The sequence below is a fragment of the Peromyscus maniculatus genome, chromosome 20 (genome assembly GCF_049852395.1).
Source record: "Peromyscus maniculatus bairdii isolate BWxNUB_F1_BW_parent chromosome 20, HU_Pman_BW_mat_3.1, whole genome shotgun sequence".
NCBI lineage: Eukaryota > Metazoa > Chordata > Mammalia > Rodentia > Cricetidae > Peromyscus > Peromyscus maniculatus.
The window spans coordinates 53,162,607-53,190,538 of record NC_134871.1 but is presented as its reverse complement, the minus strand read 5'-3'; the positions used below and the strand labels follow the sequence as shown (position 1 = coordinate 53,190,538).

Genomic DNA, 27,932 nt, shown 5'->3' with positions numbered 1-27,932 from the left:
TTCTGCTTATTATGGGTTGGGTTCAGGTGGCTCTCGGGTGGAAGTAAGGTCATCTCCTCCCCTGGCACCTGCAGAGCTGACCTTCAAGTCCACTCTGTGGTTCCCATGACTGCCCCCATGAGACCTCCAGTTGAGAGACCCTTTGTCTCCCTCCCCACAGACCCCAGTGGGCACCCCACTCCTGCAGAACTGTGAGCCCATTGAGAGCAAGCTCCGCAAGCAGATCCAGGGCTGCTGGCGGGAGCTCCTGAAGGAATGCAAGGAGAAGGACATTGACAAGCAAGGGAGCGTGACCGCGACGGAGTTCCTGGGTCCGTCTGACTCCACCCCTGGGGAGACATCCATCAGTCCCGCCAGCCCTGCGGGGGGGGGGGGGGGGGGGAATGGGGGAGATGGGAGGAGCCTGTGGGGGTGTTCGTGTCCGCTAGCTAAATGAGGGCAAGGATGCCTGAACCCCTACCAACGGCACTGTGGGCTGCTTGGTCCTCAGCGCTCGTTGAGAAGTTCAAGCTGGACATTAGCAAGGAGGAGAGCCAGCAGCTCGTTGTCAAGTATGACCTGAAGGGCAACGGCAAGTTCGCCTACTGCGACTTCATCCAGAGCTGCGTCCTCCTGCTGAAGGCCAAGGAGACCTCACTGATGCGGAGGATGAGGATCCAGAATGCGGACAAGATGGTAGGTGTTCCGTCCTGGCGACCGTGGTGTCCCGAACCAGGCACCAGGTGGACCTGGGCACGCAGGATCCCCGGGGGGGGGGGGGGGGGTGCAGGGGGGGCTGCTGGTCAGAGCCTGGCTCCGCCCTGCCACCAGCCGGGACTCACCTGACAGATGTCCCCAGATGTCCCTGCAACCTCCCCACAAAGGCCCCTTGGACCTCTGGCTACCCACTCACTCTGGGAGTGAGGCCCTGCATCTTCTTCCCCCACTACCCAAAGGGGCCGGGGCGGTGGAAGGTGGCCGCCATGTCAGCTAAGATGGCGGGCCTACATGTCAAGGCATGTTCCTGCAGGTAGGGTAAAGGGGGTAAAGATGAGACTTGGGGGGGCATCCTATCTGTGACATTTAAAACGTCCTAGAAGCTCGATTTCTTTAAAAATAATGGAAAGAAGTCTTCTCTCTGCTTCTGGAACTCTGAGGGGTGGAGTCTAAAGATACATCCTGGGGGCTGGAGGCTGGAGGTCTGTGGTGGGGGCCATCTACCCACAGTGGTCTTTCTCGGGGCGGGGCAGCGCTTCTTCCTGCATAGTGCCCCGGGAGTTAAAGAGAAGGCCAGGTGGGCATGTGGACGCCCAGGGCTCACGGCCAAATTAAACCTGTGTGTGCAGCCGGGGGTGGAGCCTGGGCTGAGAGTGGGTGGGGCCTGAGCAACTCTCTAACACCCAAGCACCGCCCACCACACCACACCACCACCTACCCCACCACCACCCACACCACCACCACACCACCACCACCCACACCACCACACCACACCACCACCCACCACACCACACCACCACACCACACCACCACACCACACCACACCACCACACCACACCACACCACCACACCACACCACCACACCCCATCACGCCATACCCCACCATACCACACCACACCACACCACCCACCACACCACACCACACCACCACCCACCCCACCACCCCACCCCACCCCACCACCCACCCCACCACTACACGACCACCCACCCCACACCACCCACACCACCACCTACCCCACCCCACCCCACCACCACCCCTGCTCGTCCTCTGTGATTGTCCTTCCTTTCTTCATTTTGTTCTTGCTTGCCTTTTCTCTTTCTTTCTTGGTGGACAAAGATTTTGGAGACCGGGTCTCACCGTGTAAGCCAAGCTGGCCTGAAACTCCTTGGCAATAATCTTCCTGCCTCATCACCAGCACTTAGCTGTGGCTTCAAAAGGTGGCAAAGACACTAAGACCCAACCAGGGGTCTTCCCTTCCCTTCTCAGTTGTGAAACAGTCATTAAAACCACATCCAGCACTTCCCCAAGCTCTATCACACCCTAAGCCTTGCTCACATTTCTCCTGAACATGGAACTCCAAAGAGTGTTCTAGGCTCCTCTTCCACAGTCTGTGATGCTGAGTCAGATGAGGAGTGCCGAGTGCCACTGGGCTGGGAGCACTGCTGGGCAGCAGTGTGGGAAGCATGGCTTGAGTAGCTCATGCAGGCCCAGGAGCAAGCAAATCCAGTTCCAATCTCCTTATAGCTCAGTGGGGGCTGATGACCTCACCCCACCCACACACCCACCTGGGCAGCCATCAGAGGGCCTGGAGCAAATGGTCCGTCCTAAAAGCCATGCAGGAAGCCACACACAGAAAGTTCTAGGTGAGAGCCAGTACCTGATGCTGCTTACCTGTAGGAGCCAGTTAAAGGCAAAGCCAAGTGTGCCTCAAGCTAGCCCAGCCCTATGGGGCAGGAGATGCCGTTCTGGTCCTCCGTGGAGTCTCTTGGGGCCCAGGAACCTAGTTGGAGAACCATGGGGGGATCTTGTACCTGGCAAAGCCTCCCCTACTTTACTCTCCTTCTGCTCCGCTGGCCTCAGTTTCCCCTTCTAGAAATGAGCTAGAATGGTCTACGGAGAATAGATGATGGGTCTCTGTGGGGGAGAGTGTGTTGATGCCTCTTTTGACCCACTCTCTAGAGTAGAGGGCGCCTCCCGACCTTTCCCCATCCCTCGGCAGTCCGGAGGGCCAGGATGGGAGTTCTGAGTGGCACAAGGAGACGGGGGCTCTTGCCAGCTGTCCCAGAACATATCCACTAGACTCCCCTGCCCCAGGTGTCCATCGAGTACAGAATGGCTTCTCCTTCCTTGGTTGGAAAGACTCCCTGCCCCCACGCCCTCCTAAGAGAGAGGAGCCCTGTGCCATCCTGGCCACGGTGTACCACAGCCTCAGCTCAGAAGCCACCTGACAGAGAAGCTGAAAGGGAGATTTCCTCCTTTGGAGGTTCCACTTTGCTCAGCACTTTCAACAGAGGGGGCAGGCGTGGCATGGGGAGGCAGTTTGGGCCACAGGCAGCAGCAGCGTTGGCTGGGCTGGGTTGGGCCGGGCCCCGGTATGGGTGAGCCAGGTTAGGCAGGACCCTAGCAGGTGGGCAGATGGTGAGCTAGCCAAGCTCTGGGGCCATGGGGGTGTCTTCTTCCCAGGTGCTAATTTACATACAAACTGGAAGCAGTGTAACCTCGCTAGTTTGTTTTAGGTAGGCGCCATGTTGCAACTAGGCTTTCCTGGTACTGGCTTCCTGTTCTTGCCTATAGTTCACCTCCATGATACACAGATGTGTGCTGGGGATAAAATACTCAGACATCCTGTTTTCATCCCATAGTACCTAAAGGAATAAGCAGTTTGGTGGTACTTCCCTATACCCTTCATACCCTGTAGCTTTCCAAATGCCCGCATCACAAGAACCCCCTAGAAGGCCTCCTCTTTGTATGACTTTGAAATTGGCCTAGTGTCTGCATGGCCCTGTCCTTGCACGTGGGACCTACCGTGACTGGATGAGAGCTGGGATCATGTTCCCTCCCTCAGCCTCAAGGTTCCATCTGGGAACTGGAGGTAGAAAGAAGACCCCTCCCCGCAGATTGTGGTAACTCTGAGGTGTTCCCACAAGCCTCTGCACCCCCGAGATGGTCGATCTGAATGGTCCTCATTGCAGAGACATGGAGCAGAGTCAGGCCACCAGCTGAGGGGGCGGTGTGCCGTGTGTCCTCCAGGCCCACCCAGTTCCCAAGCGCTTCCCTAATCTCGGTTTTAGAAAGAAGCCGGTGTGGAGACTCCATCCTTTTACTCAGCCCTGCTGCGGATCCAGCCCAAGATCGTTCACTGCTGGAGGCCCATGCGGCGTACCTTCAAGGCCTACGATGAGAACGGGACAGGGCTCCTGAGTGTGGCTGACTTCAGGAAGGTAAGACTCTGCTCTCTGTGGCTGTGTCTGCCTGGAGCAGGGAGCATGAAAAGGCCAGTAGCGTGGAAAGCCCAAAAGAGCCCCTGCGCTTGCCCAGGGAGGCCCTGGCTCTGTGGCCTTCTTACTCCTTACTTGCGGGCTACAGCTTCTCTTCCCTAAAGGTTTCTGGAAACTTCCAGGGTGTGTGTGTGTGTGTGTGTCTGTGTGTGTGTGTGTGTGTGTGTGTGTGTGTGTGTGTGTGTGTGTGTGTGTGTGCAGGCAGTACCTTTGCTTCCTTTGCTAGGCCCCTGTCTAGGCCTAGGATCTACTCCTGTGTCCTATCAGGGTCTTGGGACTGTTGGGACAGCCCAAGAGTGTGTATGTGATACAGCCTCCCACACAGGGAGCCCCACAGCACCCCACAGTGCACAGCAGAGTGGTGCCATTTGGCTTCAGCTAATCCTGGGTGCCACATAACTCTGAGTCTGCCACCCTCAGCACCCCACCCACAACCCAACTACTCATACCCCGCTCCAGCCTCCCATGCGCGCTGGGGCCAGCCACCACCCCAGCCAGGGAGCCTGTCTTAGTCCATCACAGATGGGAGGCAGTAAGATTGGGGTTCTCTTCCCCTTCCCAGGGACCCAGGGTGTGACAAGCATAGAGGACAATAAGGTGGGAATGTCCTCAGCAGAGCCGGAGGTGAGGGACATAGGGGTGTGAGCGGGGCCTCAGTTTCCTCGTCTGCTTTTCTCCCATTGGGCACGATGGCCACCAGCTGCCCTAATCCTGGGGCCCTGGGGTCTTGTAGCCCATGTTCTAGCTCTTCTTAGGAATGAATGATAGCATCAGCCACAGAGGAGAAACTATAAGGAATCTCTAGCAGGATTTGTCTGGACTGTGAGGGTAAGAAGGCAGTAGCAGCTTCAGGAGGAAGACTCCTCCTTACCATGTAGAAGGCCCGAGGTGGGACTTCCCGAGCCAGCACAGCAGTGGGGTCAGGGATCCAGTTTTGTCCTGCGACCCTCAACACGCAGCTTCCTTCCCCACCTCACAGTCCAAGGTGGCCTGTGTGTGCAGTGTGCCCCCACCTCTTCCCAGATTAAGAAAGAGGCATGCCCCTTCCCTTCAGAGAAGGTGTCCTGGGTCCTGCCACTGAGGAGGAAAGAGGTGGTGACGGCGGCGGGCACCTAGCATCTCCAGCCGGGGCTCCTCCACGCCCTGAGCCTGTGGGTGAGGGATGAGGGAAGTCACCTGCAGGCACCAGCACTGCTGAATCAGCCTCCCGCCCACCAGGTGCTTCGGCAGTACAGCATCAACCTGTCGGAGGAGGAGTTCTTCCACGTGCTCGAGTACTATGACAAGTCACTCTCTTCCAAGATTTCCTACAATGACTTCCTGCGTGCCTTCCTGCAGTAGACATCCAGGCGGGGCTGCACTGGGGACAGATGGGGCCTCAGGGTCTGTCCCCAAGACTAGCAAAACCAGACCATGGAGGGCTGTAGTGAATTCCCCAAAGCGGCTTCAGAGCCTAACCCTACCCAGCATCAGGCTCCCGAGATGTGCAGGCTCTCGCCCCAACCCCCTTTGGGGCTTCTCACAACAGCAGGGCGGCCGCTGGCCTCGGGCGTCCTCACTCATTAGTTTGAGCAAATAAAATAGTCTTTGCAGGAATGACTCTTGAGACTTTAAAAGAACTACTACTAATAAAATGTTTCAAAACTTGGGATTCTTGGGGGTTTGTTCATGATTGCCTGCAGGGCACCCCCTCCCATCCACGGTCCCTGCACTATTATTCAAGGGCCAAGGCTGCTTCTGCCCACCCTCCTCCGTCTTAGATCAGAGGACAGCTGGATCCCCATGTCCATGTCCATCCTGGTTAGTTTTTTGCCAGCTTGGCACAAGCTAGAGTCATCTGAGAAGAGGGAGCCTCAACTGGGGAATTTCCTCCATCAGCTTGCCCTGTAGGCAAGTCTGTCGGGCATTTTCTTGATTAATGATTGATATGGGGGGCCCAGCCCACTGTGAGCAGTGCCACCCCTGGCCAGGTGGTCCTGAATCATATAAGAAAGGAGTCTGAGCAAGCCATGGGGGAGCAAGCCAGTAAGCAGCGTTCCTCTATGGCCTCTGCATCAGCACCTGCCTCTAGTTCCTGCCCTGGCATCCCTCAGTGATGGAGTGTGACCTGAGAGCTGTAAGATGAAATAAACCTTTTTCCTCCCCAAATTGGTTTTGGTCATGGTGTTTATACAGCAGTAGCAAACTAGGTCAATGTCCCTACCCTCTTCTGCTGAGTTCCACATTCCTTCCAAGGTCCAACTCTAAGGTCACCTGCTTGGGGAGCCTCCCATGACCTCTGGGGAGGGCAGTCGTGGGCAGCATCCCCATGCAGGGTGCACCCCTACCCCCCCACCCCCACCCCCCGACCGTAGCACTGGGCACCAAGTCCAGCTGGTAGGGTGAGAGTGCAGACCTGCTTTGCACCCACAGCTTGGGAAGGTCTTTAGGCTGGCCAGGCCTGGCCTCTGGATCCCCCTCTCAGGAAGAAAGCGAAGCTGCAAGTTGGGCGGTAGCTTGGGTTCAGGGGTCCGCTCTGCTGGACTTTTTGGCACAGGGAGATCTACTCTCTACACTTAGCCACATCTCCAGCTTCCCAGCACTGTCGGCCAGAAGGCTGGTGTGACACCTCCAATAGGGTTACATTGCAGTCCCTCACTAACACAGACCAGGAGACACGGGGCTCCTAGGAGAGCTGGCACGTGCCACTCCAACCCCAGAAACCGAAAGGGTCCCTGCGTTGGTTGAGTAACCTATTGAAATCCACAGTGTGGGGGATGGAGTGAGGCGGTTGTGGGTGCTCACACATGTGCCTAGAACTTGGCACTCATCTCATCCGGTGCCTCGGCCTTCATCTTCCCCACACTGACTCTCACACAACCTTGAACTCAGAACCTGCTGTTTCTTCTGCCAGTTCCTCCTCAGAAGGCAAAGCCAACCCCTGGATTCCCGTGGCCGAGACACTCTTGTCTAGCACTGCTGAGGAGCTGAGAGAGGAAGAGGATGGCAGCAGTAGAAGAAGGCGGGACTTGAGGTAGCCCACAGAGCCCAGAATGCTCACTTCCTGCCCCTGAATGGGAAAGGGTGCAAGCCCCTTGGTCTACACGCCCAGCTTTCAACAAAAATATGATCCGATGCTCCAAAGCGAACAGTCTGCAGAGACAAGCATGGGGCTCAGATTCAGCGTGGATTTTGGAAACTACCAGAAGGTTGAAGAAGCAGACCTGCTTGTTATCAATGATAATGGAAAAGGAAGACCGTAAACACCGACTACACAGGAAACTCCAGCAGAGAGGAAAACCCGGGGACCAAGACAAATGCTGCAAAGGTCAAGGCAGTGACATGGTGGGCTTGTCAGCAAATGGAGCAATGAACGTGGCAGTGGGTCGGCAATGGACAAGGTGGAGGGTCAGCAAATGGAGCAATGGACGTGGTGGTGGGTCGGCAATGGACAAGGTGGAGGGTCAGCAAATGGAGCAATGGACACGGCGGTGGGTCGGCAATGGACGCGGCAGAGGGTCAACAATGGATGACAATGGATGCGGCGGTGGGTCAGCAATGGACACAGTGGAGGGTCAGCAGTGGATAGCAATGGATGCGGCGGAGGGTCAGCAAATGGAGCAATGGACGCGGCAGTGGGTCAGCAATGGACACGGTGGAGGGTCAGCAACGTGTGGATAGATGCAGAGAGAAAATGACAGACTGGAGTTGTCGGGTAGGAAATGAGGAAAGAGAACCCAGGGAAGGAGTGTGTGGTAGAGAACCTCCACAAACCTGTTGACGACACTGAACACCAGAAGGAAGAACACAGGACCAGGTGCAGCCACACGCACACCCTGGAGCATCCTACCAGACAGATGCGGGACCCTCGAAGGGAAGAGGCCCACTACCTGCAGAGGTCCAGGGTGAAGACCCCAACACCTCTTCCCAGAAACCACCTCTCCCCAGATGGCCAAAGAGGAGGAGGGCTGAGAGGAGAACGGCAAAAACACCACAGCTTGCAAAAGACCCTACCCAAGCAGGGGATGCAGCTTTATAGACACACAAAACCCAAAGGAAACGTTTAAAAGTAGGGCTCGGTGGCATGCGCTTGGAATTCAGTGCTGGGAGAGGTGGAGACGGGCGAATCGCTGGGGCTCATCAGGCGGCCAGCCTAGCCTACTTGGTGATTTAAGATTCAGGGGAGACCCTGGTTCAAAAATAAGGTGGAGAGCAACCGAGGAGGTCACCCAAGGTTGATCTCTGGTCTGCATGCATGCATGCACATATACATGTGCATTCGAATGCACGCCCATACACATGCAGGCACACACCTGTGCACACTGGTTCCCCCCTCCCCTCCCCCACACACACGCAGACAAACCTCTCAGCAGTCGAAACAAGAATGGTTGTGCTGAACCAGCATGACTGACTGCACAGGACATTCCTGAGAGCCAGAACGCTCCTAGAATTAATAGGCAGTGTGCGGCCAGGTCACTGGACGTCACTAGCATCTCCAGTTAGCAGGCACAACCAGAATGGAAGTTTAAAAGCTCCACCTCGTACGACAGCCCCTCCCAGTAGAACACATAAACCTAAAAGCACTCCACAGGTCGTCCTGAACAGTGGCAGACTATGGAGCACTGAAAAACAAAACCAGAGATCAAAGTGCAGAGATGTGCAGCGCTCCTGGGTGGGAAGACTTGTGGACACATCTTCACAGTTGGGTCTTCCCCGAGATGTTTATTATTGTATGTGTGTATATGTGACTGTGTGCCACATGTGTGCAGGTGCCTGCAAAGACCAGAAGAGGGGGTCAAATCCTCGGGGAGCTCAAGTTGCAGGTGGTTGTGAACCACCCCATGGAGGCTCTGGGAATCGAACTCTGGTCTTCTGCAAGAGCAGCAAGTGCCCTTAACCACTGAGTCATCTCCAACCCCCGCACAGTTTGAACAGTGCCTTCTCTACAGCCCCAGCCAGGCTCTCAGAGGGTGTTTTTGGTAGATAGCAACCAGCTAACCCAACAATGTATGTAGAAAATAATCCTCCCTCAAAAGCAGAAAATAAAATTGGAGGGCTCACGTGGGCCGATCTGAAGATACACACCCAAGCACGGTAGTTAGGGATACAGGGTCAGCAAAAGATGATGGACAAAAATGAGAAGCCCAGAAATGTCCCACACGGATGCACCCGGCTGATTCTGACACATGGAGGAACAGTGCCCGTGTGCAGAACGTGCACCTTGGCACACCCCCACCATGTGATATGATCCTGGAATGCACAGGTATGTGAAACAGAACTGAAACATGAGAGAAACCCGCACAGCCTCGAGTTTGGAAGCAACACCTGCATTCCTCAGCTTTTCCTCGCCGCGACAAAACACCCGAGACGGAACACTTCTAAGGAAGGAAGGTTCCGTTTGGCCCACCTTCTCAGAGGTTCCGGCCATTGGCCTGGTCGCTTTGGGCTGTGTGGTCCATGTAACAGGAAGGCGTGGTGGAGAGGACTGCTCCCCTTGGGGCAGGCAGCCAGGAAGGGAGTTAGCTGGGCTCCCAACACGCTCTCTGCCCATATGCCTGCAGTAGCCTAACTTCCTCCTGCGACACCCTGCCTCCCAGTAGATCCACAGGTTGATGACGGCCTGTCACTGCATGAGACTTTGGGAAACACCTGTTACAAATGTTAACAGTATCCAAAAAAAAAAAACAAAAAAAAAAACAAAAAAAAAAAACAATGGAATGAGGGGGGGATGACAAATGGGGCTTAATAAAAAAAAATTCAACACTTGCTCTGAGAATGGAACTAGAAAGACCAACCCACAGATGGAGAGAATAGACAGAGATTTTAAATATCATCAGCAAGAGGCAAGAGAGATGGCTTAGTGTTTGTTAAAGCGCATGTGTGCCAGCGCAAGAGAATCAGAGTTCCGACCCCCGGGGCCCCGTGAGCCTGGCAGTTCCCTGTGAGTCCAGCCCTCAGGAGATGGAGATAGGAGGGTCAAGACATCCACATGCTCCGATGAGTTCTTGTCGGCCGACTCCCTGTTACCGTCTCAACAGGGCTGTGGAGGGAGGGGTACAGCTCAGGAGCAGCGTGCTTGCCTAAGGTGTGAAGTGAGAAGGGAGGGAGGAGGGAGGGAGGGAGGGAGGAAGGGAGGAAGGGAGGGAGGGAGGGAGGGAGGGAGGAAGGGAGGGAGGGTGAGCTCCAGAGACTCTGGTGCACAAAGCAGCTCCAATGTGATGGCACCTAAGGCAATAGCCTCAGAGGGCCGTGCCTGTCCGGGAGCCCTACTGTGGCTCCAGTGGTTACGGGCAGACGTTGGTGCTTCCTCAGACTGAACAGGGCTTCAGGAGCAATGGTTCAAAAGTCAAGGTCCCAGGACAGGATGCTGCAGGCCTGTGAGGCCCTGGGCAGGGAAGCAGTCTGAGGAAAGGTTTATGAGGTGGTTATTATATATCTGTCCTAGGCCACCCCTCAGGCCTTTTCTGCCCCAGATCCATGGCTTTACCTATTATGGCAGATGTGTCCCAAGAGAGGCTTCTACTTCATGTCATTTGTCAACTGGACCACAGCACACCTCCTCTCACAGCCCCAGGTCCCCCCCCCCCTGCTCAGGAGGCCCAAACAGAACTATGTGGCTTTTCCTCACACCCGTTTTTACTTCCACACCCCCTTTCAGTGACTAACAGCCCACGTCCACTGCCATCCTTGGCTCTCTGTGGCCTTGGATTGGTAACATCTACCGTTACTAATCTTCCCTTCTACCTCTGTTCCTGTCCACCACCAACTTTTCTCTAATCCAAGCCAGGCCCTTTGGGAAGTGCTAAGGGTTGTGTCTGGATCAAGAAAGAGCCAGATGCGGGTTATATAGGATGGGTGGAAGGATTGAAGAATGGATAACTTGATGGGTGAGTGGGTAGATGGATGGATGGATGGATGGATGGATGGATGGATGGATGGTGGATGGATGGATGGTGGATGGATGGATGGATGGATGGATGGTGGATGGATGGATGAATGAATGGATGGATGAATGAATGGCTGACTGGATGGATGGATAGTGGATGAATGGATGGATGGATGGATGATGGATAGCTTGCTGGGTGAGTAGGTAGATGAGTATATGAAAATATGAACCAATGAACAAGTGAATGACCGTGTGGAAAGATGAATAGTTGGGTAGATGGATGGGTAGAAATGATAGAAATTTTGTCGCCAGAAGAGAATTGGGAAATATGCGAACCTTTTGTCTGTCTAGGGCTGGTTGGCCATGTCACTTTCAGAACAAGCCAGCACTTGGGCCACACCACCATGCTTCATTTAGGAGCTCAGACATCCAGTCAAGCACAGCCCTGCCCATGGCACCACCTCTGCAGCCCCTGCGCACACAGGAGGTGGGGCTAAGCAGAGGGTCTAGTCACACATGCAAGAGGGATTCTTTAGCCTCTAGAACTTGGAGTTCTTCCTCCCTCTGCCCCCTCATGACCCAGGGACACCCACAGAAAGAGCATCCAGGCAGACTCAGCTTTTTCTTTTTACAAAGACTTTATTGTCTGACATGCTTGACAAAAAAATTACAGCCACAATCAAGTTATGCCAAAATGATTGAGGAGCAGGCCACCATCTTTCAAATCTTGAGGACTTTCAATGAATTTTCTCTTAAAGATAGCTGCCTCCACCGCCTTTCTTCTCCACATAAAAATATGCCGTATTCTGAAGATGCCCTAGGAAAACTTTTTTTTTTTTTTTAAGTTTATAGGTCTTGGTCCACATAGAAGCTGTGGAGCCGAGACAGCACACGGGAGTGTGTTTTCTCTGCCCCAAACATGCCTGCATCTGAGGCACAGAAGAGAGACCTTGTAAATGTCCCCACACACCAAGAGCCATTTGGCCCAAGCAAGATTCCTGCAGCGCCATGGCCTGTGTGACACCACTGTCCTGCCAGTGCAGGGCACCTCCTGGGAATGCAGCCTCACCTACAGTGAGCCTCACAAGCCCAGCTCATTCGCCTGCAGGGGAAGAATTGGGAGCGGGTCTCACAGGATGCTGGGATTTTGAGCCCAAAGCTCAGAATTCCTCATGGTTGAAGGGACTCTCGGTTGAGAATGAATGAGAGCTGGTTTTGAACTGGACCCTTCCAAATCAGTCTTGGCCCGTGCCTTGCTTTGTAGGGAGAGAACTCTGGTGGTGACAGTGAGGGCGGTGAGGCCAGAGATAAGGTCCAGATCTCGTCGATGCCCCTTCTGTGCTGTGCACCCTCAGGGGACCTCATCTCTCTGGCCTCAGTGGCCTCGTCTCTACAACAGGGCATGAGTACCTCCCTACCTGCAGGAATGACGCAGATAAAGCAAGATTATTCTGAATAAAAGGAACCAGGACAGCTGGTCCCCAAGGCTTGGGCCAGGCCGAGGAAGCGAGGCCCTCGTGTCATATGCATGACATAAAGGGTGTCAAATGGAAAGAATCAGGACAAATAATACTATTTTTGTGACGTGTTACTAAGAATCAGAATGAGTGCAAAAATAGTCCACAAAGAACAAATATCAGCATTTTAAATAAAGACAACTTCTGACCCTGCCTCCCCCTGACCCAGGGACTGCTGGCTCTGGCCCCTGAAGATGGGGGCTCACCCAGGCCTACCCCAAGAAAGGCTGCAGCCCCAGGTGGCATGGACATCAGCGCCCAGGGCTGCTCTGTCACTGCGCCACCTCCTGGTAACCAGTGGTACTGACAAGCCCAGCAAACAGCCCTCTGAAGGGAAAATCACATCAAGGAGTGGAGCCCATGGTGGACACTAACAGAACCAGGTTGGGTTTGGAGGGGCGCGTGTGCCCCACACATTGGACATATATATGACCAGGCGCAGGGCCTCAGCCTGCAGAACCCCTTGGACGTTATGATCTACATTGTCATGTGGTCCCAGGGGACCCAAGATGGCCTCACTATTATTGAGGAACCAGCAAGTTCTGGCCACCCCGAAGAACCAAGCCCCCCAAATCCAGGCTCTGAGCAGAAGCTTGGGACACTCAGCCATTGTCCACATCAGCAGCGGGGTCCTAAGGAAGAGGGGGGCTAGGCCAAGCCAACTGCTGTAGGGCTGACGGAATTCCTGAGATGTCCCTGAACACTCCAAGATCCCTGCACACAAGGAGCAGGCCTATCTCCTTCCCTCCAGCCAGGGAAAGGCTGTCTGTGCCCAGGCCACACATCCCCCAAACTTGGGGCCCACAGCCACACAGATGTACTTGGGTAGCGAGACAATTGTGTATAAAAATTCCCCCAAACTCATCCAAGGGCAGCGGCTTCTCAAAGCAGGAAGGCGTTGAACGGAGTGGGATGATGCTTCTGTCATTTCCCGAGCGAGAGAGGGCTGCGAGCCTGTGAGGCCCTGTAATGAAGGACAGATGTACACACAGAAAACAGAAGTGAGCATAGTACCCCGATGGGGCTGCTCAAGGCCCCGGCTGCAGAAGACAGAAGGCTGACAGTCAAAGGCAATCTCTTTTATCCCAAGGATTCTGCTCATTGCTGGCTGGTCCCATGGCCAGATGGACCGTCTGGGCTGTTCAGCATGGGAGGAGGTGGGTTAGGGGATCCAGGCTCTCGGCCAGGCATACGGAGCTGACACGGGCAGGCAGAGCTGGAGTGGGGAGCAGTCAGGAGTTCCGGGGCGTGGGGAGGTCGATGACTATGGGAGGATTCACAGGCTGATAGTTCACAGTGCACACGGAGGCATTCACGTAGGTGGTGGTCCCGTCCGCCATGACACCATACCCTGGAAAGTAAGCATACACCTGTCAGGCCAGGACCTGAAGCTATCTCGTGGCTGTGGCAGCTACCTGTGTTCTGCCACTGTGGGCAGGACATGTCTGGGGCAAGCTACTGCGGCCCTCAAGCTCAGTCTTCTTACGTGTGAAATGGAAGTGATAATAAGAGGGTTCTTCTGAGCCTGTCAGGAGGGCCAGCTGAGGTCACCACCCCTGTGCAGGGCTTAGGCCAGTGCATATGTCACAGGAAAAGCACATAGTAAGTCACTGTCTTCACCCTCATGTCGTCTTCCTCAGTATCAGCATCATCACCATGGCGACATCAGCACGGTCCCTCGGACCACTGTCGGCATCATCGTATCATCAGATGTGATCAGGTATATTCACCTGATGTCCACAGTCCCCGATAGCCCCATATCATATCAGATATGAATTCATCATCATAGCCACCAGCGCCATCCCATCACTGCCGTCATCCCCATGACCACCACCATCAGCATCACCAGCATCAGCAGCCGCATTATCTTTGTCACCATCCCATCGCTGCCATCACCACCATGACATCATCAACCCCATGACCATCATCATCAGTACTCCCCTCTGGATTGCATCACTACCACTTTTGTGGCTGTCCCCAACACTGCCATTATCACTGTGGCGTCAGCGTTTTCACAACTGGAGGTTCTCCTCCTCTTCGGTCCTCATCCCTGTCCACAGTATCATCAGCATCAACACTACCACTACCACCTCATGGCCAATGGCACCATCACCCTCATTGTTACAATCGCCACACGATTATCCCCATCACCATCGCCCTCCTCATGACCAGCACTGCCCGGTCATGACATCCTCACCATCCTCACCATCATCAGGGTTACCACCGCCACCGTCCTTGGCACCAGCAGCAGCAAAGAGAGCCTCATCATCATCTCCGTTGTCCTCACAACCACCACAGTTACCGTTGTCGCCTTCCTGTCTCCCCATCACACACCCTCCCCCACCACCTCTGCTTGCTGGCATCCCTTCTTCCAGCTCAGACTGTCTCCACACAGAAGGGATACTCGCTCCCTGTCTTCTCGGGAGCTCCCTTTGGCCTATACAAATATGGAGTGGGGGGTGTGGTTTGGGCCACAGGCAACCTTACATATGTTGTACGCACAGGAGGGTCCAAGAAGACAACCAGCATCCTAAACTCAGGAATCACGAGCTGTCCCATGAGCTCCCTTGCTCCGCCTTTGACGGCCTGACTGCTGCTCAGCGATCTGGAAGCTTCTCCAGAGACAAGTGTGGTCTGCTATCCTGACTCCCAAGGACACCACAGGGACGTTCAGGAAATGCTTCAAGTTTGCTTACTTCCAAGTTAGAAAACTGTTAGCTGCAGGCAGGGTGAAGGCCCAGGAGCCTTGCTGGTCCAACCACAGACAGGGTCAGCAGACCAGCAAACATTCCTGGGGCAGCAAGCCTTGTCAGTGCCCACCCCACGTCAAGCAGCCACCGTAGTTCCTGTCAGAGATGGGACTGCGAGACCTGCTAGTCCCTGTCTGAAAGCACAGGTTTGGGGGAGGCGGGGGTAGGGGGGTAGGGAGGTGTATCAGTTGTTGAGATTAGGCTCTATGAGGAATGCCTGCAGACTAAGAAGGTAAGCCAGTGTGCAGGGATTGGCTGTGTGGGGCAGTGTGGGTGGCCAGGGCTGTGAGCCACCTGCTCACAGTGTAGGCATCCCTGCCACTCGGGGCAGCAAGCATGTGAGGCAGTCTAGGCATGGACCACAGGAGCAGGCTGTGTCCTGCAGAAGTCAGAGAGGGAGCTGGTGAGCAGGACTAAAGGAAGGCAGGAAGCCCCTCAGAAGGGCCAGTGAGAAGCGCCCCAATATGAGGTTCCCTCCCCGCCTGCCCACTCACCTTCGTGGATGTGACCAAAGACATGCAGCCGCGGCTGGACTCGCCTCTGGACCGTGTTGAGCAGCTCCACACAGCCCACACGCTGCATCTTCTTGGGGACCCAGTCTAGAAAGCCTGTGTGGGAAGACAATGGGGTCACTGACGGGGACGGTGGGCATCTGTTAGTGCAGACTGGGTAGGACCTAGAGTCCTATGCTACAGCCCCAACATGGCTCCTCGCTCCCAGTGCAGCGAGCTCCAGAACCCTGCCCTGCCTCTGACCTTCAGAAGAAGCCCAGTCACGAGGCAGCTCCTGGAGGCTCAACCTCCCTTCATTGGCAGGGATGTGATAAGCTCCTTATCACAAGAGCCAAGGGGAGGCCAGGCACCTGGGCCTAGGTACATATCCCCACTACAGATCTCAGCTCCAGTAGCCCCAAGGGTTGTTTGAAGCCACCCATTGCAGAGAAGAACAAACTGAGTCCACGGTACCCCAGTGGCTGGAAGCAGAGTGGATCCTCCACAGCCTCAGAGGGGGATTTCCGACTCAGAAACTTTCTCTACAAAATCCCACGGAAGCTGTGGCGTAATTCTGTTGGTAGACTGCTTGCTTATCAAGCGTGAAGCTCTGGGGGACTGATGGCATGTGGCTGTGATCCCAGCACAGGGAAGGTAAAGGCAGAAATATCATGAGTTCAAGGTCACCCTTGGCTACATCAAAAGTCTGAGGCCAGCCTGGGATGCATGAGATGGGGGAAGGGGTGCAGAGAAGCATGAAGCCGGTTTCCTTGGCTGAGACATGCTCTCATGGTGCCCGCTGTGTCTGTTGGCCGCCAGCCTCCCGGAGCCGCCCCATATGGTGGTGGCTTATTATCCTTACATGGCTACACAAACGAAGAATAATTGATGACTCGTGTGAGCAATCAGGTTTCTGTCGGCCCCTCTCTGTTTGGGTGGGTGAGACAAGCTATGGAGCCGCCAGCAAGGGTTGGAGAACTTCAACTCAGTGCGCCCAGAAAGCTTCACCAGGAGAAGCAGAACACAGTCCAGCAGAGAAAAGAGGAAAGGAGCAGGGAAGGGAGGCAGACACGGGCAGTGGGTGCTGGGGTGGCTTGGGGTTCTCGACACAGCTAGGTCCTAGTTTCTGCAGTTCCTAGACTGTGCAGACGGGTTCATGTCTCTGTGTCCTGGCTTCATCCAACTGTCAGACGTGCTGCCCCAGGAATCGGAATCACACAGGCCCATCTTTGTGTGACAGTGTGGGCTAAGGCAGGGCTGGGGGCTGGGGGTCTCTAACTGCAGTCACCCAACTGCCCTGGTGAAATGAAGTGCATTGGCACCTGCTGAGACACCTGGTGCATGAGCATTCCCAAAACAGGTGTGCGGTGTGCTTTGTGACTGGGGCAGGGCACCTGGAGAGCAGGAAGCCAAAGGGTGTATGTAGTTCTGGATAAATGGGTAGATGGACAGGTGGGAGAGTGTGTGGATAGGTAAATGGATGATGGATGGATGGCTAGATGGTAGATGGATAGATGAATCAATGAGAGAAGATGGATGGATGATGGGAGATAAAGATTGAGGATGGGTAATGATGGATGCCTGAATGGAGGAAGGATGTGGAATGGATGAATTGATAAAATGGATGGATGGATGATGGCTGGATAGGTGGATGGATGTATAGATGGGTGGATGGAGGATGGATGGATAGATGGGTGGGTGGAAGATGGACGGATGGATGGATAAGGGTGGATGGATAAGGGTGGATGGGTGGATGGATGGATAAGGATGGGTGGATGGATGGATAAGGATGGATGGATAAGGGTGAATGGATGGATGGATAAGGATGGATGGATAAGGGTGAATGGATGGATGGATAAGGATGGATGGATGGATGGATGAAGATGGATGGATGGAAGGATAAGGATGGATAAGGATGGATGGATAAGGATAGATGTATGGATGGATAAGGATGGATGGGTGGACAAATAAATCAGAAGAATGGAAGGGAGGAAGAAGTGGAAATCAGGAAGGAGGGAAGAAAAGAAAGGAGAGGAAGTAAGAAGAGGATAACAGGGAATACAAAGGATGAGGGGGAGGAAGGCCACAGAACCCACACAGCTCAGATGAAACTGAGGAAAGACTTGGCCCACTGGCCCGGAGGCCCTGTGGGGGAGGGGCACAAGCCTGGTGACGATATTTTTTGTGCTGTCCCAGCAGAGACCTGGGCTTTCTGGGTGTCCTCCACTGACGATGGAGTAGGAACAGGTGCCTAGGATTGGAGGAGGGCAGTGAGGAGGCCACAGTAGTCAACACAAGATACAAGCCCGGAGGACCAACAGCATCATCAGAGAAAAGAGGGAGGAACTGGGAGGCAGGTTAGAAGGAAAGAAGAAGGGACCAGCTGGGGCAGGTTGTGGGGCCCCAGGCAGGAAGCCAGTGGGTCCTAGAAGTGGCAGCAGGTGAGCATCATCATCAGCTCAGACCAGAGTTAGGGGCCCAGCAGGTAGGAGCCACATTGGAAGATGGAGCCCTCAGCCTTGGGGACATCGGCTAGGTAAGGGTGGCACCCCCAGCAAGTCGGATCTAGCTCGCCAACCCAGGGCTCCTTTGGGCACAGTCCCAGACACCAGATACACCATCCTCAAGGCCCCCAGTCCAGCCTGGGCAGGTAACCCAGAGATCAAAGAGCTTACCCAGAGGCGGTCCATGAGTGATGAGGATGTCGACACCTTCCGGGATAAGATTCCACTTCTCCAGCAGCGCTTGGCCTCGTGGGAGGTTGAACCCCCAACCATAGAACCAGGGCTGCCTAGGGGAGAAGGGGGGCACTTTAGGGAGGGGGTCTCAAGAGTGTGGCACAGTCAGAGAGAGGTTACAGGTCATGAGGACTAACCTGGCACCTGGGAGTTGAGTCAAAATAAAACTGGGAATGTCTCGAGGACTTCTACAAGAAGAGCGACCAGCTGCTGGTCAGGGGAGCCAGACCGCGGTCAGGCAGACTCCAGGAGCAGCAGCCAGGCAGCGCAGGTAGCCCCTTAATTTGCCCACCAGCACGCTCCATGAGCTGGCTAAGGCCGGGCATTGCCCCCACGGCCCCTCATGCGCCCAGAGTTGCCACCTGAATCCTACCCATGGCCAACGTGGCTGACATCATTGGCTGTGAACCCAAGGGCTCTACACTGCTGGCAGCCCCCAACGTGACTACTTAGGACTCCCAGGGGTTCCACAGAACCCCATGTCGGAACTCCCAGCCCTGTCCTCCTAGGCTCTGAGCTGTAAGACTGAGGTCTCTGCGGGGTATTACAGAGGGAGGGAAGGTGCCCCGGGGACATAGGGCCAGTGGGACCGTCACTCTTAGACCTAGAACTGCTCGCTGTTCTCGACATCAAGTCTGCAGCGCTGGACCTGGGCGTGTGAAGGATGGGTGGCCACCCTGGGTCATTTGGGGGATCAGAGGTCCTTTTTCTGTGTCAGACACCAGCCCTGGAGGCAGACACATGCTGTATGAATGGTGCTGAGGGCCCTCTGGTCCCTGTGGTCAGGACACTGTGGTCTGGTCACCGTGGTCAGGACACTGAGCAGACCTGGTACCCTGTGTCATAGCCAGCACCTCGAAGCTAAGGCCGGCTCCTCATCACACAAGCCTCCAGGGAAGCTCGCCAGAGCCAGGCAGCACACACCAGCTACCACCACCCGGCCCTGACTCCTAAGCCCCAGGCATTGAGAGGCAGCTGTGGCTCCGCCTGATCCTTCCACCCACTGGAGCAGGCTCCAGAGCCTCCAGTGGAGGAGGTGACCCTGCCCCTGGGATGGGATGGGGGCCGTGATTCTCACTTCAGGTAGATGCGAGGATTACCAGGGATCAAGGCCCAGGTACAGAATGGTCACCTGCCCCACAGGATTCCCACACATGGGACGTGTCCACCAGGGGGCAGTGGTTAGACCAGGGTTGGCCATTGGAAGAGCAGCAGAGGCAGAGGTGACCCTGTCAGATGCCTCCTCCCTCAGACATGCTTCCTCAGGCCTGCTCCCATCCATCTTTAGAAAGCATTCTTCTGAAGGAAAATTACACACACACACACACACACACACACACACACACGCACGCACGCACGCACGCACGCACGCACGCACGCACGCACGCACGCACGCATACACGCACATACTTCACACACAGCTTCAAGGGGACTCCAGAGTCAAACTAGGGTTAGGAGGGTCAACCACCTGCCACCTAGGTGACCTTGAACAAGGGGTGAATTTTAAGAGAGTGAGGCTGACCGCGACTGACAAATGCCTGACTCCTCCGGAGCTCTGTGCCTGGAGTTCTCTGTGAAATGGAGGTGGCCCTGTCTGTTCAACAATGAGAACTCGGTGCTCTGCCCTGGCACCGCCATCCTCGTCCCCTCTGTCACCATCACCTCCACTATGGCTGTCACCTCCATGCTCCCTTCATCACCTCCACCATCCTCAGCACCACATCCACAATCACCATCCCCATCGCCTCGACCATCTCAGCCACCGCTTCCATCCACATTACCACCTCCGTCGTCACCATGGTCACCACCATCACCTCCGTACAGCCGTCACCATTATCATCTCTACCTCCACCATCATCCTTAACTCCATCACCACCGCCATCACCTTGATCATCACGTCTCATTAAAACCCACTATTGCTATCATCACCTCCAGTATCACTGTCCCTACCTCCTCCGCTGCCACCATCATCACCAACACAGCCATCACCATGGACCACTCCGAAAAGCCACCCACAAAGCCAGGGTGTAAGGCTTTATCTAGGGGAAGGCTTTGCAAATTTCATTTCTAAAGGGAAAGGCACGCTAGGAGACCTCAGAGACCCTGAGAGCAGGAAGGGGCGCCTCAGCTGGCAGAGCTTTACCTACACCCCACCCCCAAGTCCCACACCCTGGTCACAAGGCAAGGGTCCTCTTCTGCCATGGCCCTGGTTGGCACTGGCTGCCCCTCTCTACAGAATCCAAGGGCTGTGCAATTTCTGACTCACTGCCTAGGATTCTCAGAACTGTGCAGCTGAAGGGGTGGGGTGGGAGTCAGAAAGACCATAGCAACCTGGAAACCACTCAGTGTCCGGCCAGCACACAGGACAGGGAACAGTGTATGTCTGGTGTTGTCTTCCAAACACAGGTTTCATTTTTTTTTTTTCAGAAATCTCATCAAATATTTACATGGGCAGGACAAGGCCTCATCAGTATGGAGAAGAGGTACCCATTAAGTGTTCCTTGTCCTGAGCCACTGCAGCGGGTAGCTTTCAGAAACACAGCAGATATCCCAGGGGTCCCAGAACCCAGCCCAGGCCACCCCTGCTTTCCAGCTTCCCCTCACCCAGCGTCACAGAGCCTTGCTCTGGAGGGAAAATTGGACAGACCCTCTCATGGGGATGCCCAGAGGAGCCATACCACACCACAGGACCACACAGCACTCTAGGCCGAGCCTGGTGGTGAATCAGACCCCAGTAGGACATCTCGCCCCAGACTGTTCCCCTTCCCCTCCCCACCTGTTGGCCATGAGACCTGCCCTCCCACACACACACACTCCAACCCTCAAAGCTTCTGCCTTGCTCCTGGCCAGGGGCAGCAATCAGCAGGACCTCAGCTCTTGGAGGTCTGGGGGCTGGCTGCGCGGCCCTCCCACACACACACACATACAGGTTGGAATGTCATCCAAGCAGAGTCACGCTGATTCCGCTCCAGGCTGGCCCTTCACCTCTCCCAGGCTTGACCCCTGAGGGCGGCTGCTGTGCCCTGCTAAGAGCAACATGGAAGAAGAGGGGCCGACAAGAATATGGCTGGAGACCTCAGGGGATTATCTGTACACAGGCAATACCCTCGATGCCATTTTCTACCATTAGCATTGGGGAGCAGAGGGAGGCAGAGCCTGCAGGGAAATTTTGGGAAGATATTTCTGAGGTGGTTCCAGCAAGGAACCCTGGATAGTGGGCAGGCCTGGGTGGCTGTGCCAGTCAGCGAGGCCTGAGCAGACTCCAGGGGCCACATCAAGGCCTTTGGGCCACCAGGGCCCCAGGCACAGCTACCACCAGTTACTGCTGACCAAGGAGACAAAGGAGAGACCATCTTCAGTATACAGTCTGCACTGGAGCCTCCTGGGGGGCTGTTTGGGGGTGCACTAATCCTTTCTATCCAGCAACGCCTAACACTGTGAACAGCCACAGTGACCAGCTCTCTGTAGTTGCTTCCTGTCATTTCCTAGGAAGGACACACCCACACTGCCCCGGCCCTCACTGCCATCCAAATTTGGAATACCACCCATGAATGCTCAAGCCATGATACTGGGGCACCCAAGAGCCCCTGGACCAGCTTCCACCACAACCTAACACCTGGGCCTGGCGCCACCTCCACCTGCCACTGGCCTCACCATCCAAGGCACCTCATGGCCATGGAAGGTGGCCCATCAGAATTCCGACTGAGCCGAAGGCGGCTTTATGTCCTGAATCTCTGTCTTTCTGTTCTAAAGTAACCATTGGAATAATTTTCTTACAGAATGATAGTTGCCATGACAACCAGAGCAAATTTTCCTTTTCTGAAACAGATGTCTCATTTAGTTGAAAATTAGAATGTGAGCAAACCCATGGGAAAAATTAATTCAAACTTTAACAGAGCGCTGAATACAACGTAATCTCTCCGAGGTTAACCCCTTAACAGCTTCTCTGTGTGCTTCTGCTAACCTTCAGATCAAGCCTAATTAGGCCCGCTTAGCCAATATAAATGACCTCCTCGTGGCCAATCATTACGGGGTTCCCCTGAAGCGTGAGCTTGGGTTCCCTGGTAGCTGATGGGGCTGCCAGAACTCATCAACAGCAAGCAGCTGAAGCAGAGTCCCAGTTTCTACTTCCCCAAGGCGAGCATTTAGTCCGGAGTGAGCATATTTCCTGGGGTTCGGCTGGGGTAGAGTGACCCCTGGCTGAATCCATTTCCTGGGCCTAGAGTGGAGGGCCAGTGGAGGCCACAGGTGTCCCTGAACACTGAGGGGGCATCCACAGAGGGACCTCCCAGTCTTCACACCTACCGGGGGAGGTGTGTGTCACCATGGCTACCACAGACACACAAGCCGGGGTGCAGAGCCATACCTAAGTGACACAGTCCAGAGCCAGACTCCCTCTTCCAACCCAAAATGATAAAAATGCCACCCGTCTATGTTATCACCCTCCATATGTAGTTGCTCAGTTAACTGTTGGGGTGAAACTGCTGGGAGACACACCCCCCCCAGTGAGGCAGTGTGAACACAGAGGAGGCAAGTGGTGTATCTGAGGGTGCACAGGAGGATCCCAGATGCCTGCATCCTGTGTCCAAGCCGGTGGCTGATGCAAAGAACCCCCTGGGGTGGCCAGGCACCAGCTCCCTCTTCCAGGGGAACTTCCTGCCCAAGCATCTCCCACAGGCTGACTAAACAGACAAGATGAACCTGAATCCCTCACAGGCTCCCTGTGACTCCTCCAGATCCCTCCATGGCTCCCCACGGCCTCCAGGACACAGTCCGCAAGGCACACAGGGCCCTTGAACCTACCCCAGTTGACTCAGACGATCCAGCCCAGGTCTCCCTGAAGTTCCCACACCAGCCTTGCCTGTCCCTCTCTGCTCTGCACCTATCCCCAGGCTTGGTCCCCTGCTGTCCCCACATCGGAGGTCCTTCCTAACTTCTCACATCCATGAGGCCCAACTCAAAGGCCATCTCTTCCAGAAGTGTCCCCTGATCACGTCCCTCCTTAGGCACAGGTTCCTCATCCCCACCTGGATGGTCTGTCGTCTGCTCCTCCAGCACAGGTCCAGTGTCCCCTGTATCTGGCAGAGGGCTGAGCCTGGGTGGCCCTTAGGGGAGGTCTGTTTAAGGAGCACATGAGTGAAAGATGAATAAAAACCGGACTAAGTCAGCAGGTGTTCTGCCTGGCTGCAGATATGAAAGAACGTACGTACATATTAGCACCCTCCCCTCTGCGCCCTCCCCTCCGCGCCCTCCCCTCCACGCCCTCCCCTCCGTGCCCTCCCCTCCGTGCCCTCCCCTCCGCGCCCTCCCCTCCGCGCCCTCCCCTCCGCGCCCTCCCCTCCGCACCCTCCCCTCTGCACCCTCCCCTCTGCACCCTCCGAGTGGGATCCCTGCCCTAGGACTTGCTAGTCAAGCCCCAAAGTGACAACCACTCTTATCAGGGATGCCTGCCACCTGCTAAGCTTCCTGCTGCCTCCCCCTCTCTCAAGGGCTGTGCGCCCATTTCACAAGGAAGAACCTGGACCCCAGTGTCGCCACCTGCATGCTGATATTCAGAAAGCTTGACTCCCAGGGACCCCTCACTACCTCCATGGTAGACTCGGGTACAGAGAGCTGGACTCCTGGTAGCCTTCCTCAGTCACCAAGGTAGCCCTTTGCAGGAGACCTGCCCCCCCACACACACACACACCAGCCTGCTAATTCTCATTCCTTCCTCTTGAGGCTCCCTGGTGTCTAGAGGCTGGGGCAGCTATTGGGGAGCTGTAGAAAGAGCCTGCCCAGGTCCCACCTCTGAGGGGCCAATTCACCTGTATGTTCCCATCAGCCCCCTGAAAGTCGGGTTTCCTAAGCCACTCCCAAGGGGCCAGCCATAGCCACAGCTAATGAGTGTCTCAGATGAAGCTGCTACTTGTCACTAGCCCCAGTCACACCTAGCACCCCAGCTAGGCTGTAACCCCCTTTTACAGCTGAGAAAACCAGGGATAGGACAATAGCTCCCAATCCCAGAATCTCGATTGCACAGTGCAGACTTCCCATCTCTGGGGACATCACCTCCTACTATGGGAGACACTTGAGTCAGCTGTCCCCGGTATGTCCCTGGGTGCTGGCATGCTAAGGCCAGAGGCTGGGGGAAGTGGAGAGCTGGTAGGCAGTATGTCCTGAGGCTGCTGAGAGTGGACAGGGTCCTACCAGCCGCTCAGCAGCCAGAAGTCTGTCGCTCGTGCACCTGGGCTGCTGCGGCCACAACCGCAGCCAGCACGTCAGCAAGCAACCGAGTGTGTGGAGCTGCAGACTGGGTCCCTTGTCATTCCTAATTAATTTTCCCCACCCTTCCGATATGCGGAATCGCTCATCTTTTGTTTGGCTGGGACTCTGTGCAGAGACGGCAGATGATTCGTCTCAGACGTTAATCTTGAGCGGGAGAGTGAGCGGGCGCACGGCAGCCTGCTTGAGAGGACAGAGGCAAAGGAGAAGCGGCAGCTCCAGAAAAGAGACAGGAGATAAGGATAGGAAAAGGGAAAGGAAGTGTGTGTGTGTGTGTGTGTGTGTGTGTGTGTGTGTGTGTGTGTCCTTAAGAGTGTACCTCCCTAGTCCACCTGTGCATGTGTGCACATACATGAGTAGATCATGAGTGTGCTTGTGTGTGTGTGTGTGTGTGTCCTTGAGAGTGCACTCCTATCGAGCATATCAATTTGAATGTGTGTGTGACTGTGTGTCCATTTGCACATACCTAAGTCCAGCTGTGCATGCGGACACATGCGTGTGTTTGTGTGCACTTGTGTGTGCAGGCGTGTATGTATATCATGAATGTGTACACAGGCTTGTTTATTGACTATATTACACATGTGTAGGTCTGTGTGGATTGAATGTGCACATGTGCACAGACATATGCACAATCAGCTCAGGAGGGTCCAGAAGCCAAGGACTCTCTTTCTCAGATAGCATCATAGACGCCGTAAGCCAGGCCTGGAATGCTGAGTACCAGGAAGGGGAGAAAAGGATGAGCAATAGTGGACCCACTCATGGGTGACAGGCAGGGTCTCTGGGGGCCTGAGCTGTGTCATGTGCTGCTGGCTCCCATGTGGTTATCACAAGTTGCCCTTGTTTTCCTGGAAAGAATCTAAGCTTACCCAGTCATGTAGACAGCTCCCTGAACAGACACGTGGCTCCTGACCGCATGTGGGTTGAAGACAATGATAAACATTACTGAGGTGGCCTCACTGACCACCCCTGTGGCTCAGTGCTCAGCAGCTGCCGCCCCTCTGACATGCAGAATAAGATCAGCCACAGGAGGGCCAGGGATGTAAGAGCTGAAGCCCCGCCCATTCTGCGGTCCACAGGGACCACCAGAGGGCAGGCCAATGTCAGGGGGAGGCTACCCACATCAGCACTAGCTGAGGCTATCACCCTGCCTGAGCAGAGCAACCCACATACCTGCCTCCTCCCAGCGCTGAGATCACAGGCCAGTCAATCCCTCAGCATCTCTGCACATCCCCAGCTCAGCCATGACACAAAATGGCATAGTCCTGTCTGTCCCATCAGGACAAAGATCAAACTGAGCAGTTTGGGGAAAGCCACCAAGGACCAGCTTGGGTGCTATGAAGGCCATAACCTCAGGCTGACACCACCCAAAGATGCAAGACAGTCTAAGACAAATGCTGTGGGGGGGCTTCATGGGAATAGTCCTTAAATCAGTAAGACAGCAAGCCAGGGAGGGGAACAGGTGTGTGGCATACCTTCTTCAAGCTGGACCCTGGGGGCTTCAGTAAAAGAGTGGCGCTCTCACCCTGATACAGTGCAGGATCCTCTACCAGAGACTCCAGAGCCCAGACCTCCAGCAATGGGTCCCCCGCCCACAGTCAAGGTGTCCCAAGCCAAGACACCAGCATAAGGTAGCTCCTGCTGGGCACACTCACAGACTGAGGCAGGCAGGTCTCTCTGAGAACATCACAAAACCAGGCAATACCCTAAAATGGGCTATGCACCAAACAGGGCTGTGCTCTTCCCCTGGTGAACGATATTCATCGAGCACCTCGCTGTGGCTGTCCTGAGGGCACACGGTTCCCTCCCTGGCCCAGCTCCCCTTGATCCTTGTGGGGCCTTCCTTCATAGCAAGTCAACTTGCTTCCCGAGTCTCAGCGCCTTCTGTCAAATGAGGGAAGAGGAGGGAACCTCACTAATTGTCTTGGGGGTTGTGATAAGACAGACACACACAGCTGTCACATCAGCAGGCTTCCCTGAGCGCCATCACAGACAAAGTTCCCAGGCTGCTCCATTCCTGCCCCCAGGCTGTGCAGCAGGCCTACTTAACTGTACAAAGTAGGAGAATGGGACAGAAAAGATGGCATGCATGCCCACCCCGGGCCTGCTCCCAGAGGCCACCAGGCACTGGCTGTCCCATGCCTGAATGAAGGAGGGTTATCTGTGGCTATCAGTTATGTAAGGGCAAACCTCATTATCCCTGGCCCCAATACCTAACGTGGCCACAGCCAGCAGCATGATGAGACACCAACTGTGTGCCAGGCAATGTCTACATCCGGCCTCTTTGAATGCTAAGGGCAAGGGGACGCCTTGCGACACCATCTCACAAAGCCAAGGTTCCAGCCACTGCCACACTGCTAGCACCCACACGCCAGGCTGGGTTCTCAGTGCAGCCTTGCAGAGCTGCCCCTTGAGGCCCTGGTTCCTAGAGACAAGAGAAGTCCCCTCCTTGGGCCTCGGGGGCCAGCCCTGACAGGAGGCAGCCCAGCCAAGCACAGAATCGGTATCTGAGCCCAGCCTCCCAGGCGCAGGCCTGCCTGGCAGCCGCTTCCCAAAGTTCGGTGTCTCGGCAGGTTTAGATCCCTTCTTTCAAAATACCAGAAGTAATTAGAGCAGATGGGCCTGCTGCGTGCCAACTTCCCTCCCTCCCTCCCTCCTTTCTCTCTCTCTCTCTCTTTTTTAAATCAAGGCCGTTTTTAGTTAAATGAGAACAAAAAATGCATCCAAAACCCATAAATGAATAGGGTATATATGCAGGATTTAAAAAAAAAAACACACACAGGCAGGATTTTGCAAAAACTGACTCCATCCTCTTCCAGGAGTTAGTTCCGCCCCAGAGCCACTCTAGGTGATGGATGCATATCCAGCTGTAGCTGAGGGGACCAGCAACAGTGTCCAAAGTCCCACAGAGTCACTATGTGCCCTGGAGGGAGGCAGGTTTCCCCCAGATTTTTGCTCCTGCTCTCCCTTCCAGATGTTGGAGGACAGGCCCAGATCAAGGGCACAGGGAAGTGGGCATCCAGCCTTCGGTCTGGGGGTACCAGGAAGAGTGGACATCGTGATGAGACAGGAGGTGGCACTCTCAGACCATGGTGTTCAGAGTCCAGCGTGGACTAGGAGCCTAGCAAGTGAGGAGTTGGTGTAGGCATTGGATGAGGCCACAGAAAGATGCACACATGGGCAGACAGGCCAGGATGGGGCTGCAGTGGACCTGGGATGAGGCCGCAGAAAGATGCACACACGGGCAGACAGGCCAGGATGGGGCTGCAGTGGACCTGGGATGAGGCCGCAGAAAGATGCATACACAGGCAGACAGGCCAGGATGGGGCTGCAG

The 27,932-nt window shown here is 55.2% G+C and overlaps 2 protein-coding genes across 8 annotated transcripts in view; one reads left to right on the top strand and one right to left on the bottom strand.

Annotated features, from left to right (window-relative positions):
• Efcab6 (EF-hand calcium binding domain 6) overlaps nucleotides 1-5,627 on the top strand; it is a 203,392-nt gene extending 197,765 nt beyond the window's left edge. For all 4 annotated transcript variants that reach the window (XM_042264721.2, XM_042264722.2, XM_042264720.2 and 1 more), the window contains 4 exons: nucleotides 161-311; nucleotides 491-675; nucleotides 3,770-3,919; nucleotides 5,195-5,627. In XM_042264721.2, coding sequence (XP_042120655.1) covers nucleotides 161-311; nucleotides 491-675; nucleotides 3,770-3,919; nucleotides 5,195-5,317 — 609 coding nt within the window. In that variant the 3' untranslated portion in view covers nucleotides 5,318-5,627. The remainder of the gene's footprint in view (nucleotides 1-160; nucleotides 312-490; nucleotides 676-3,769; nucleotides 3,920-5,194) is intronic.
• Nucleotides 5,628-11,460: 5,833 nt separating this feature from the next.
• Mpped1 (metallophosphoesterase domain containing 1) overlaps nucleotides 11,461-27,932 on the bottom strand; it is a 78,256-nt gene continuing 61,784 nt past the window's right edge. For all 4 annotated transcript variants that reach the window (XM_076556453.1, XM_076556455.1, XM_042264738.2 and 1 more), the window contains 3 exons: nucleotides 18,275-18,390; nucleotides 15,603-15,716; nucleotides 11,461-13,709 (listed from right to left, as the gene is read on the bottom strand). In XM_076556453.1, the coding sequence (XP_076412568.1) occupies nucleotides 13,591-13,709; nucleotides 15,603-15,716; nucleotides 18,275-18,390 (349 nt within the window). In that variant the 3' untranslated portion in view covers nucleotides 11,461-13,590. The remainder of the gene's footprint in view (nucleotides 13,710-15,602; nucleotides 15,717-18,274; nucleotides 18,391-27,932) is intronic.